The following is a 14,305-nucleotide window of genomic DNA, read 5'->3' as shown; positions in this document are numbered from 1 at the left end:
TCTTTATCTAAAAGGGATCTCGTATATTCTCCCAACACACACCTTATCAAGAGCAACTTACAACATTCAAAAAATGCTTCCATCACTATGAAACTATTCTTTGACTGTAGAAATGCTCACCACGTTGGAATCATCATGCACTTTCTCGCCAGCAGCTCGAGCGCATAGTGGGTTGCGGGTCCTGCCAGCTCTCCAAGCACCGTGCCCACACAGACTGCCAACTCCAGCTCGTTTCCGCGAATCAGGTACGCCATAGCCAGCTTACTCAATGAGAAAAGAATTCCTTCAGTTTCATAGATGTTGGGTAGGATCATCATTCCCCTACTTCATCTCATAACGCAGATAAAGTTGTATTAACCTATAATTGATTATTCTTATAAAAACTGAGTGTTAACATTTGTCTACAGTACTTATGTAAGGGCAACTACAGTTTTCAGATGGAAAAGCTGATAAAGGGACACAGAGCACATTTTATAAGGTCAGAATTTAAGAGTTTCGAACCTTTGCTCACATTTTTGTGATTAATTAATAACAGTCTCTCTGCAGTATCCTCAACATGTCCTTCAGTTTCTCTATCAGAAAAAAAGTAAATTCTTAAAATCTTCCTCGATACTGTACAATGACTATCAATTATCCCTTAAGGCCAATATAGCTAAGGATACGTGCAAAATAGAACCCACATCTTTACTTAGCGGCTTCCTATTACATTAGAGGCTCAAATGAAAAATACCTCAAAAACATAACTTGTGAAGAATATACTAAAGTATGTATAAAAATAACTGCTTTCAAAAGTCAGGTATTCTGAGTCCAAGTCCGGTGATTCTTCCCTTTACCACACTACTGCTTCTCATATATGATGAAATACTTAAAGTAAGGTTGTTACAAATATGTCTCTTGTAATAAAAATAAATAAATAGGGAAATAAAAAGATCTCATAGTCTGTAGAGTTTATCTGTGTTTATTGGGCATGTAATCGCTCAGACTTGGAAAGCATGCAAAAACCAGATCTTACATAGAAAGTCACCGTATTATTCCCTCTCAAACATCATGACATATCTTAAGAGCTTTTCATTCACATGAGCCAATTTGAAATGTACCTCGATATTATCCACAGCGAGGTGGCAACACGCGGCTAGGACTGCCCGGCCATCCTGAAAATACCATTCCGCCAGCTCTCTGCAGGCTTCCTGCAGGAGTCTAGGAAGAAAAAGTGTACGTACTGGATATAAAAACAAGGACTCCATCATAAAAGTGAACTGATGCCTTTTTATAACAAGCTGCTTAAGGGATCAAACAAGATTTAATTTTATATCCTTGGTTTAGGTAGAAAGCCTGATTTGGGGGGGAAAATCAGGAAAGCAGTCTTTCTTAGCAGATGAGCTGATAGGCTACCTGCTCTCCCCTGCAATTTTTCTTCTTTTCAGAAGAAAAGCCAAATTTTCAGAATTTCCCATCCTACATCGAATAATTTATGCCTCAGCTATAGGGGCAGTTAACCTTAGAAGAATTACAGGTTGAACAGAAACTTTTCAAGATTTAGGTGGTGACTGAAACAGGGGTGGTGTAATCTTTAGATCTTTAAAATGCCAAGTTTAGAAATGAGAGAGAATAACAGCAAAACACCAGGAAGGAATATGTTAGTCCCAACACATTATTTGCCTAACATTTTGTGATCATTTTTACTTGTTAAGTGTCCTAAAAGTTTAAATATCCTATTTCCTAGGGCAATGATAGGAGCTAAGAGAAGACGCAGAGGAAGGTAGATTACTAGATTTGAAAAAGGTCAAAAGGCTGGAGAATCCTAATTTCCATTTCTTTTAAAAACGTTAAGTATTTGGATTTCATTTTTTTTTAATTTTTAAAAAAATCTGTACTGGAGTACAGTTGGTTTACAATGTTGTGTTACTTTCTGCTGTACAGCAAAGTGAATCAATTACACATATACATATATTCACTCTTTTTTAGATTCTTTTCCCATAGAGGTTATTACAGAGTATTGAGTAGAGTTCCCTGTGCTATACAGCAGGTCTTTATTAGTTATCTATTTTATATATAGTAGTGTGTCTATGTCAAGAGGCCTAGATGTTATTCCAGGTGCTAATACCAGGGTCATGGATTCTGAGTGATGGCAGGGAGACGTTATCCACACTGAGTCTAGGGTGAAACATTAATAAACGGCACATCTTACTTTTACTGCCTCTCCTCCCCAGCAGGTTTGATCAGATTTTAGGGATTTAGGTGCTTTATGTGCAGTTTCTGTACTGAAATGCAGTTTGCTTTTCTGGAAGCTACATAAGACGTGCGGCGGCTGTGTCTATGTGCCTGACATTTCCCTCCTCGTCTAGGGACGCATGCTGTGGTGAGAAATGCAGTTGAGGGCACGAGACAGACGAGTCTTCTGCGTGCCAAGAAGGATGAAATGCCTGGCTCGCAAAAGCTCCTCAAGGGAAACCAGCCACAAAAAAATATTGATCCCCAACAAAGAACGAATCGCTCACTCGTTAAAGTCTTCCTTGTAGATATCATCAGAACAAGAAGATCCTTTAGGTGTCGAAACATGGAAGGTTTGCATATTTCCCTCACAAGCAGCCTGGAATTTAATGCAATCTTTAGTTAATCTGTAGCTAACTGTTGATAATGGACCAATTTCAGAATATTCTTTTGAACAAAGTATATTTAAATGATGTTTGAAATTTATACTACGATTTGGAGATACCCTTAGAATTTAAAAAAAAAAACAAAAAAACCTAAAAAACCAACCCATGAACTCTGTTGTATCAACATGAAGCTTCAAGTGAATGGTTACTAGAGTTGTTCAAGTGTATACAACGTTCAGCAGCGTAGAAAAGGCCAGAGTTCAGAGATGCTTGCATATTTAAAGATCTAAAATAGGTTCAGTGTGGCCAGAGCAAAGAGAGGGTGACCGAAATGTCCAAGAAAGAAGGTCGGGAGGTGGGCAGAAGCCAAGCCATCTACAACTCTGTCCATCACGTGAACATGCCCTTCCCCCTCCCACACGCCCCTCCCAGTGTGTCCAGCCCGTGTCGTTACGTGTTTGTACCTGTGCAACAAGCAGAGCTTCTTTAAGCTGACCTCTTGACATAAAAAAACGGACTAATTTTTTCACATCGCCAATGGCTACGCAGTATGGAATGACATCATCCTTATCTTCCTGGATTAACTGATCAGCTCTCCTAATAAAATAACAACAAAGTTTTTTTTTTATGTAACATAGTAATTTCAAGGTTCTCAGTTTGACTGAGATTCTCTGAAGTATCTAAAATTTGCATCAGAATCCACAAAGACTTAGATTTATAATCATATCACATAAGGAGGACCAAGTTTTCTGAAATAGTCAACACTGTTAGTACTTGTTTTCCCTTAGGAAACTACAGATTTTCATATTTTAAATGCACTGAACATTTCAGGTCTTAAAATTAATGTAGCTTGGCTATTAAAATAAGGAATATATCTTTCTGATAAGTTGTTACCTAGATATGTGTGATGGGACATCTATTCTCAATTGGATTAATGCATATGTGGGTGTCTACTTCACTAAAGACAGAGAATTTTAAGTGTTTTAGTGAGCACAGCAATGATTGGTGAGCCTCTAAATGCAAGTAGCCTAAGAATCATTCAAAAGGATAATTCAAGAAAATTTTATTTCAGTTACTTATATTTAACAAACATGAAATTTATTTCTGTTTTTATTTTTTCCCTACTCACTGTCATAACCGGCTATGTTTTTGCTGTGCTCATATGCTGGAAAGGGTTAAGGAGCTTTGCCCCAAGCAGGGTAGCTTAAAGAAAAATAATGTTCCCAATATGTGAGGGGGGAGCGGGGGCCTGATCTTGGAGATTATGAAGGATATACATGTGTCTGTCTCTGTCTCTCCGCATCCATCACTGTCTGTCTGTCTGTCTGTCTCTGTTTCTCTTTTCCTGTTTTAAGTCCCCATTACCTTCTCAATGACCAACCTCGTTAATTCCACTCTTAACGTTTAATCTCAGTTTTACTGAAAACTAATCTGGTATATTTAATTTATGCTGGTACCTGCATTAAACTCCATTTCAATTGCCAACTTTTGGATGGGTACAGTAGACACTTTTTTATTTAAGAATAAAACAACAATTTTATTATTGTTTGCCTAGATGACTGTTAACAGTCTCCAGTTCAGGGTCATTGGAGTTTTCCCTAACAACCAGGCTTTTACCATCTGACCCTGATTTCCCTGTTATAGCTGTTTAGAAACAATATTCTCTTCCTGGGCATTTAGAAGTAGGACTGAGAGACTGCCCACCAATCTTTCTGAATGGCTGGATCCATAAAACATGAACTTAGGAGTTGCAGGGACATGATTTTCTGGCCACCATGTGAACTAAGGAGCAGAGAAAATCAGGTGTTGGTTTTCAAAGATAAATGAAAAAGACTGTTGTTTCTTAGGTTGAAACAAAATTGTTTTGTGAAATAAATACCCTCTGCTAACCTGACTTTATTAAGGTTTCAGTGGGAGCAATGACATTTACAATTGTGTAGTAATTGTACGCACAATAGAAGATACATGAACTTAGAATTACTTTGGATTCTTAGAGCTTAGTCTAAGGAGCCTGCAGTCTGAGGGCTGGAGCTAGCTATTGCTTAACTTACTTGGGGAGAGTAGGTGCTAGGGAATGGTCCACTTTCCCACGGCTAATGCGTTAATCCTTCTGTATTTCATGCTTAGTCTCTGATTGATTTTATTGGTACGTGTGAGTTACAGTTGAATTTTTTTCTAAACCACGTCCCATGAAACGAAAACCAAACTTCTCATTTTTAATGCCAGAAGCAAGGTAATTACTCATTAAATAGTCCTCTACGGTAACTGGCATGTAGTGAGCGCTAAATATTTGTGGAACGAATGAATAGAACAGAACAGAGAACAGTCTATGTTTCCCCCTCAAAGGATACATGGTGGAAGTCCTAATCCACAGTACCTGTGAATGTGACTTCATTTGGAAATAGAGTCTTTGCTGATATAATTAAGTTAAGATGGGGTTCTACTGGATTAGGGTAAACTCTAAATCTCATATGACTGGTATCCTTATTAAAAAGGGGAAATTTGGACCCAGAGACGCACGGGGGATAATGCCATGTGAAGACCAGGCAGAGCCTGCAGTACCAATGGCTGTCGGTAACCACCAGAAGCCAGGGGGAAAGCACGGACCTGATTCCTTCTCAGAACCTCCTGCAGGAAGCAACACTGTTGACAACTTGAGAGCCGTGACAGAATACATTTCTGTTGTTCTAAGCTCTCAGTTTGTGGTCCTTTCCTATGGCAGCCCTAGGAAACCAATACACCTCAGAAGAAATCTTGTTTGTTTATTACATTCTAGAACAAGGACATCTGGTTAACCTTGTTCAGTGGTAAAACTCTTCTTCATCATCAGAACTGCCTTGTACACATGCAGAGGACACGGCAGGAATTAGTGTCCACAGAGAGAATTTCTGAGATTATTTACAGAATGACTATTTCACGAACTTCTGGTAACCTTCAAAAAATCTTACCACTTATATTTCAATAGCAATACATTAACCAGTGAGTATGTTGACTGATCTGTTATTTCCTCCGTCAACATGGGGGTATTTGCCTTCCACCACTGTTCTTATCAGATGTCAGCTCAAATATAAGAATGACTTATAACTGATTCGTTTAATTTACTGTATCAGGAGATATAAAATTCAATTATCATTTAAAACAACATAAAAGCAAAAAATCTCAAAGGATACTAGCATATTTATATATTGCTTCTATTTTAACAAAATGTAAAACATCTGTTTGGACACAGACTCTCTGCCTCACCTCTGCATCAACTTCTTCCAGTATTTCACAGACACCCCTGGAGCAACTGACAAGGCTTTGTCCCACTAGAACAGGGGAAAAGAAGAGCAGAAACATACCCATTTTGATTGTACGGGCTAACTCTTAACAGACTTTTTAAAAAATGAACTCATATTTATAACACAAGTTTTTATTAAGAGTGTTTGGATTTCCAGGGATATTTTTTGTATACTATCTCACGCATTCCCTAGAGTATAAGTATTACCATATTTTAAAATAAAATAAGATATATAAATTCCCTGATTTAGCAGGGAAAATCCCAAGCCTACAGAAAAAGAAAGAGCGGTAGAGGGAAGGGGGGGAACAGAGAGAGAAAAAGAAAGGAGGTTGGGGGAAGGGGTAGTACATAAAGTATGTAGTTTGAAAAATATACTAACTCACTTTCCCACACAACACCAGAGTAATCTGGTCTATGGTATTCTATGTTCTATTTTCAAAGTCATATATACACTGAAATTTTTATTTCACTGTTACTTATATTTAACAAACACGGCATTTATTTCTATTTTTATTTTTTCCCTACTCATTGTCATAAATTTTATTTATTGTCATCTCTCCCTATATAATTGATATTCCTCTCTTCATATTTTAAAAATTAGACTACTACTAAAAGAAGCTCGCTGTTCAATTAAGGCTGATTGTGACTGTTGTTTGAAGACACAGATTTCACTGAATTCAAGTCTAGAAGGGAACTGAGGAGAAAATATTCTGAAATATCACTACATAAATCAAAACTTCATTTTAATTAAGGCTCTCCAAGACAGGCAAGTTCTACTGCAAATAAAGCTAGAAAATTGGTAATTAGCCTGAAAATAATAGGTTAAATTTTCAATAGGGAATTTTTAACACTACATTATTTATAATCATGTTTTTTGGGGAAATTCGTCTTTATTATAGTAGGGATGAATGGAAGAAAGAAATTGAAATGTAGATTAAATTAACTTTAAAATCACCAAGCTCTTTCAATAAAAACATGTGTTGCAAGTGAAAAGAATAAATGTTTTCCTAATCTCACACTATCAATTTTACAGAAATAGAAGCTATTTGTAAGGCAGTGATCATGAACAATTATAAGGACACCTATATTTCTAAAGGGTTGTAAGCACAGTTCTTTGGATCATTAAGTCCACTGATGAAACTGCACAACAACAAAATTATTAGCTACATAAGTAAATGCCTGATTAAATTATCTTGAATTAAATTGTAATTAAATATAGTTTAAAATTATATACACCTAAATATATAACTCAGAAAGATAAAGAATTACACTGTTCTACCAAATTTATTTATTCTTTTTCTCCTTCATTTTTGATATTCTTTCTAGAAGTGCCCTGTTAAAGAAGTTACTTTTAAGTCATACCTTTATTTCTTCATAAGAAAAATTTCACACTGCTCCTAAGTTAAATATTTTTTTAGTTTGCAGTTCCTTTTAAATAACATTTTTAAATGGTACACTTTATTATTTTAGATCAAGCAGTAATTCATTGTTTGTCTCTAATGTATGGGGAAATACAAAGGTGAGCTAAATTTAATTTTGATGCAGTTTAATGTAATGTTACTGCTTAGTTTTACTCATATTATTTATAAGTATTCTTTTTTTTAAGTTATTTTTTTTAATAGATCTTGATTGGAGTATAATTGCTTCACAATACTGTGTTAGTTTCTGTTGTACAACAAAGTGAATCGGCCATCTGCATACATATATATCCCCATATCCTCTCCCTCTTGAGTCTCCCTCCCATCCCTCTAGGTGGTCACAAAGCTGATCTCCCTGTGCTCTGCGGCTGCTTCCCACTAGCTATTTTACATTTGGCAGTGTATATACATCAATGCCACTCTCACTTCGCCCCAGCTTCCACATCCCACCCCCGTGTCCTCAAGTCCATCTTCTATGTCTATGTCTTTATTCTTGCCCTGCCACTAGGTTTGTCAATGCCATTTTTCTTTTAGAGTCCTAATATCATGCTTTGTAATTATAAACTTAATTAACCAAGAGCTTTTCAGAAATTATCAACCATGGAATGAGTCCATGTCAATCTAATCTTTTATTTTTCACGCGTAGGAGAATTTCTGTTGACCTAAAAGCACACATGCAAAAAAATGCAAAGCTCAATAAATCTTCCCAAACTGAATACACTCATGTAACCAGCTCCCAGATCAAGGAACAGAGGTCCCTCCTCTCTTTTGCTCTATTTCAGTCACCACCCTTCTCCCAAAGGAAACCACCATCCTGAATTTTAATAGAATGGATTCATCCAAGCCTTTTTGGAAAACTCTGTTTTGTTGACTCAGTGCTCTCTAAAGATCACGATGTGCCTTCACCAGCTGACCCTCAGAGGGGGTCAGTGTGGGCCTGACAAACAGTATTCGCAAGGGGAATTCACGGGGAGCAGATTAGCCAACGTAGATTTTCTTAGGAATCAAAGACTAGAGTCGAGGACAGTGGTTCTCACAGGTTAGCTTGTTGGGAAGAGAAGCTGGAGGGCTTCGAAAAGCACCCGTCATTGGGCTCCACCCCCCGAGTTCCTGATTCTGTAGGTTTGGGTGGGAAATGCATGTCTAAGGAGTTCCAAGGCAATGCTGATACTGCTAGCCAGGATCTCACTTGGGTAACTACTGCCCTGAGGTAGACCCCTGGTATCAGACTGGCAGAGAACCAGCCAGGCCTGGAAGAAGATAAGCTTGATATTTCGTATCTAACTGAGACTTGGAACACTGTGTGAGACTCCTTGGTTTTGCTTTAATAGCACGTTTTACCTCTCCAAGTTCGACCATCAGCTCACAGTATCTCCGAATCTGTCCTAATCGCAAGTGTATTTCAGCAGCTTCCTTCAGTCTTTCCTCTTTAGTAGGGACACCAATACCACCACCAAATTTAGACATCTTGACTGTGGTTAGTTCTTGGGCTTCAGACTGGTTAAGAAGAAAATGAAATTTTCTAAATTTTGTTATGCAACAGTTAGTGGTAACAGACGATTATAAAAGCATTATACGGATACATATTTTATAAGCATATAGCACTGGAAATTAAATATTTTTTTAAATCAACGCTTTTTATCTATAAAATATAATACCTCTTTAAACACAATATTTTGGTGTGGTGAAGAGTAGGGCTTGGATATGCCTGGTGTGGGTGGGAAGAGGCTAAATCCCATTTTCCTTAAAACTCACCAGAAGTCCAGAGGCCAAAAGGTAGTGAGTGATAAAGTGGTATATAACTGGTGAAAAAATATATAATAAAACTAAAAATAAAAACTAAAAATTATTCTAATTGGTTTCTATACTATCAATAGGTAACCGTTATAGTCATTAGGTGTTCAGTTTGTGATTTAAAAGGGTACTTCTTTATGAAAATAGCTGCTTCCTATCACCATCAAATCCACATCCCTGGCAGGATTCTCTCCATGGTCTAACAATTAAACAGTCACCCATTGATACTTCATTGCAAATATAAAAGCTTTTTCTTCTTTCTGGTCCCAGGACTAGTTTATTGTTGGAACTGCATATCGCTTCATGTATAAGGTGACTAGTAGTTTTGTACTGAAATTCATTAAGGGATAAAATATGACCAGTTTTAATAAAATATATCCCAGAATACAGCCTAGTAGGACTCTGAGACAAAAATCAGAGTAGCCCATACATACAATCATCTGGTAATAGTGTAAAGGTAAAGCATTTCAAGGGCTTTCCAGGTGACCTTTGAAGAATTTCACGAGATTCAACCTATGAAAACCATGGTTGCCTTAATCTGTTCCCAAAATAATTGATACTCTCGTGATCAGTTTCTACTGAAGGTTTATGTCCTCAGTGTTCACTTACTTCAGTCTACCAACTCTAATTATATATGCAAAAAATAATTTTCATATGGTAATAGTGAAAAGGCAAAACAATTTTTTGTCTGAGTACATCACATCTGCATACTTTACTTACTGTTCGGAATGTAATCAGATGTTTCAAATGCATTATTCCTTTACAGTAGTTCTGAGGAAGTAAGCTATCATCTTGCCCTTTTATCACAGCAACTAAGTCCCATAAATTGTCACTGCCACCTGGAGGCTAAAAAGTTGATACAGAACATCCAAAGATATAATAATGAATTAAAAACCCCACAGCATTTTGCACCTTTAAAAATATAATGCAGGCATATCTAACTTGAAAAGTTAACAAGATAATAACTATACTCTATCTTATTTATTGTTTCTGGTTTCCATTTGCTTTTTTTGTTTGTTAGGCCCTCTGAGATCCTTGTTGGATTAATGCATGCACCCAAATTGTCTGTTGAGGACCAGAGGGGAAAAGCTTTATTTGTTGCAAAAGATCCTTGAATCACCCACGGTCCCAACAAATAGCCTCTATACATACAAATGTGCGTGTATAAGCGTGTGGGGTATAATATGAAAATTTTGGATATTTTCAAATGTATATAGTAGAAACTGTTATAATTCATAAAATAACACTAAACTTAAAATCATTTAAGGTCAGTGGCAAACTTTTTTGATTACATATTTTGTTAGCTCAGAAATAATCTCAGCTATCTATTATCATGTGGAAGATCACGAATAGTTCTTGAGGTGAAAAGGGTCTTCAAAACAAAACATGCAGCTCTGAAGTGCCAGTAATAATTAAGAAGGAAAAGTTGATTTATTGCCAATAATACAAGATAATAATATCAAGGCGAGGGCCAGAATAGAAGGTAAGGAAGCATGCTATAAAAGCAGACAAATGAAGACCACACAGCAGCAGCTGACAAGTTAGGAGGTAGATCGGTAGCTGAAGTGCCCTAAAGGCTGTCAGAAATGCTACTGATTAGTCAATGATCGACTTTATCAGTGTTAGTAGGGTGGAAACAGCAAATTGCCTTCTTCTGTCTCCTTTTTAATGTCTCACTGCCCTCACAACTTATGGACCATTTGCTTTCTTACACTGGGATGGCACATGTAAATATGTGATCACTTAATGACAAAAAGTTGTCATGATTCACTTTGGCTAAAGGGGAAATTTTCACATTTAATTCCTATAACACTTACTGATAAACATTCTGAAAACCATCTTAGTTTTTTCACACGAGGGTTACCACTTAGTTTCTCTATCTCCTGTTTGATATCTCTTGACACTTTGCCACACAGCAGAGGGGGCATGCCTTGTTCTACAGCACAATCTGGAGAAGAGACACAACTCAGTGAGAAAAGAGCGCTTATAAAATCGTATTTAGAAAGAAGATCTAATACAGGCAGAGTTTCCATACCTGTGTTCCCGATAATTTCTTCCCAGGATCTATCTGCCAGAATATTTATTTGTAAAGGAGTGATTAACGGCGTTAATGACCAGAGTCTCACTGTAGAGTCCCGGGAGCACGAGGCCATAGTGAAGGGGCGACGTGGGTGGCATGTTAAACCTGATGGAAGAAATAAAGCCATTTACTAAAGGAAGCACTGAAAAATATGTTTTATTGATCTGTACCTCCTAACCCTTCCACAGAACTGAAGTTGTGGAGAAGTGTTTTAAATAACATTTCTGTCTTGGCTGAAAACAATACAAGGATGTAAAAAAATGTATTTAGCATCTTCTGTAGATATGAATACAGAGTTGAATAATTATTAGAAAGCAGATGGTCCTGGATGAAAGTGTTGAAATTACATTTCAGTTGGGGTATCAGCAAGCTGACTGTCATACCCATGGACTACACAGTGATCCATGTATGGGTGGATGTTCTCATTACACGATAAAGAAAGACTTGAGGGCCTTTCATTTTAGAATGTCCGGAAAAGGGATTCTCTCCCACACTCAGTCCCGCACTGCAGTAACTAAAAGGCCATTGGATACAATGACTAGGTTAGGGTTAACTGCTCTCAATAATCATTTTTGCATTCTTAATTTACCTACTCAACCCCATCAAGGTTTGGGTGCTACAAATGAGAGTAAAATGATGTGCAAAAGGTAAGGAATCTGATTTTCCATTCCCAACTCATTTATAGTAAAAAAACTTTGTACTATATTAAGAAACAAAACACTGCCCCAAATATCCAAAAATAGAGGTAAAGGAATGGCTAACTACGTCATACCTAAGTTATTAAGGATTTCCTGTTTTACAACTTACCTTTGGGGTGATGGTAAGGTAACGGAGAAAAATCCAAGCCATACATGAGAATATGTGCAAGGGTATATGTGTGCGTGCGTGTGTGTGTGTGTGTGTGTGTGTGTGTGTGTATGTTTCTCTACAGGGATACAGAGAAAGACACCACAGTGCTAACAAGAGTTATTTTCTGATTATTTCTGATGACATTTTCTATTATCTTCTGTGTATTCTGATATTTAAATAGTAAGCATGTATACTTTCTACTAAGATAAATGTTATTTCAAAATGAAACACTGTAAGACTTCTTCAGAAATACTGTCTTGCTCAGAAATTATAATCATTAATATAGCAAAACTTAAAAGTACATGAAAAACACTTTACCGTATACATCTGCACCATGATCGTACACGGTATCCAAACAAGTTCCTTCCCGAGTGTCCCACACTTTTATAGTGTAGTCCCAGCTGCCAGATATTAGTAGGTATGGGATCTCAGTATTCCACATTAATCCCCGCACAGGTGCCGTGTGTCCTCTAAGAATGTTTATGCATGCGTCTTGAGTATAATCCCAGATTCGAACAGAACTGAAAACAGAATATTATGTATATAATACCATTCAAGTTATAATTTATCTAGAGTATCAGCATATTCTTAATGGAACACAATGATTATTTCTTAGTATACTGAAAAAACATTTTATGTTTCAATATATGTTATGATTCTCTTCTTTATAGCAAATAAAAATGAATTCTATTTATTTTAAAATGAATAATTAACTAGGCTAGAGCCATCCTATTCCAATATTTTTTCCTTACTTTTACTGGTCATTAACCCCCAATACTAAATATATCATTTTGCAGTTTACGTGTTTAAAAAATTGCTTTCTTAAAATAAAATATCCAGAGCAGATAAAGCTAAAGAAAAATATGACTAACAACATGCATACAATAATTTAAGAGCACTCAATTTGTATAACATGAAAATACAGCCTGTATGATGATGGGTATTATTTGAAAAATCAATTCGTATCTATGTTTTTATCAATACAGGAAACACTTCATGTTTTTGTCCGTTAAATAAGTTTCTTAGTCTGTGGAATCACTCTCAGATCAAGTACAAAATTTAAATATAAATGGGTTCATAATATTACTTGAATCTACTGATTGTGTATAGTACAAATGTTACTGAAGGACAGTTTGAACTCAAGATCAATTTAAGACCTCCAAATGCCAACTCTGCTTGGACAATTCATAATAATCTTTTAGTTAAAGATTTATATAAACCTGAAAAATATTAAAATATTAATACTCCAAAGGTTATATTACACTATTAGGAGACACACCACGTATTTTATTTCTTAAGGCATATCTCTTTCTGCTATATATAAAGAGACTCCTTTCTTTTTCCCCTTTATACCAGGACAGGATAATGTGGTTACTATATACTACAACTTTTACTTGCACCAAGTAAGATCTTTCTTACCTAAATTTATCTCATATTCAAACAGCCCAAACTGTACCATGCAAATGTATCTTGTCTGGATATAAAATATAGACAAGATTTCAGAAACTTTCATAAACCCAGAAAAAAATGTTAAGTCACCCTCATTTCTAAAATATCTTCTTTTCATGCTAACATATATAATCATCTTCTTTTATTCCATTCTTAATGAAAACAGAGTACAGCTGTTTTCCACATTAAATATGGGAACATTATTAAAAATAAACTCGTCTCTACATTTTACAAAGGTTTATTGTTTCAGACGTTTTTCCCTTTCCCAACAGATTTCTGTTAACTTTGTTCCTGATAAGAGAGAAATAAGCATCTATTGCAAGTACAATAAATAAGGAAATAGAAATCATGAATAAGATGCTAAGTATGGAAAGATTTAATTTACTTGTAGTTGGATGCAATTAGATACTTGTTAACTGCCTACTTGTTAAGTACATATTTAAAATAGTTCCACATACATGTTGGATCATATAAATAAGTACATTTCTAGAAAATTACAAGCTTATGATTTTTAGGACTAGAAAATTAGAATCCAAAAATACATACCCATCATCAGAGCCGCTGCAAAGAATTCCCTCCCTCAGAGGAGACCACCTAACATGGAACACTTTCTCTGTATGCCCACTAAACACTTTCAGTGGTTGGTCGGAACTGGTGGTCACATAATAGACACGAACATTTTTGTCTTCACAGCCAGTGGCTATCATGTCTCTGAAATATCACCCACGGCACATTAAAAAATAAAAAGTTTGATATTATTTGTTACTGATAGTCTTTAAATGCACACAGTTCTAACTTCTAAAACGAGAATATTTTGCTCCCTTAATGAAGTTACACT

General features: G+C 36.2%; 1 protein-coding gene across 8 annotated transcripts in view; it reads right to left on the bottom strand.

The window, feature by feature from the left end:
• The window catches only part of WDR17 (WD repeat domain 17), a 95,268-nt gene that overhangs the window by 14,897 nt on the left and 66,066 nt on the right, over positions 1 to 14,305 (bottom strand). For 5 of the 8 annotated variants that reach the window (XM_082374589.1, XM_082374587.1, XM_082374588.1 and 2 more), the window contains 11 exons: positions 14,014 to 14,178; positions 12,337 to 12,539; positions 11,125 to 11,274; positions 10,907 to 11,037; positions 9,810 to 9,935; positions 8,637 to 8,792; positions 5,841 to 5,905; positions 3,062 to 3,194; positions 2,499 to 2,590; positions 1,098 to 1,197; positions 121 to 260 (listed from right to left, as the gene is read on the bottom strand). In XM_082374589.1, coding sequence (XP_082230715.1) covers positions 121 to 260; positions 1,098 to 1,197; positions 2,499 to 2,590; positions 3,062 to 3,194; positions 5,841 to 5,905; positions 8,637 to 8,792; positions 9,810 to 9,935; positions 10,907 to 11,037; positions 11,125 to 11,274; positions 12,337 to 12,539; positions 14,014 to 14,178 — 1,461 coding nt within the window. Of the gene's footprint in view, positions 1 to 120; positions 261 to 1,097; positions 1,198 to 2,498; positions 2,591 to 3,061; positions 3,195 to 5,840; positions 5,906 to 8,636; positions 8,793 to 9,809; positions 9,936 to 10,906; positions 11,275 to 12,336; positions 12,540 to 14,013; positions 14,179 to 14,305 lie in introns of all 8 variants that reach the window. The other 3 variants (XM_082374582.1, XM_082374583.1, XM_082374584.1) reach the window with 1 other exon arrangement.

Source organism: Balaenoptera borealis, assembly GCF_965194805.1.
Source record: "Balaenoptera borealis genome assembly, chromosome: 21".
NCBI lineage: Eukaryota > Metazoa > Chordata > Mammalia > Artiodactyla > Balaenopteridae > Balaenoptera > Balaenoptera borealis.
The sequence above is the reverse complement of the archived record's forward strand: the minus strand, read 5'-3'. Positions and strand labels throughout refer to the sequence as shown.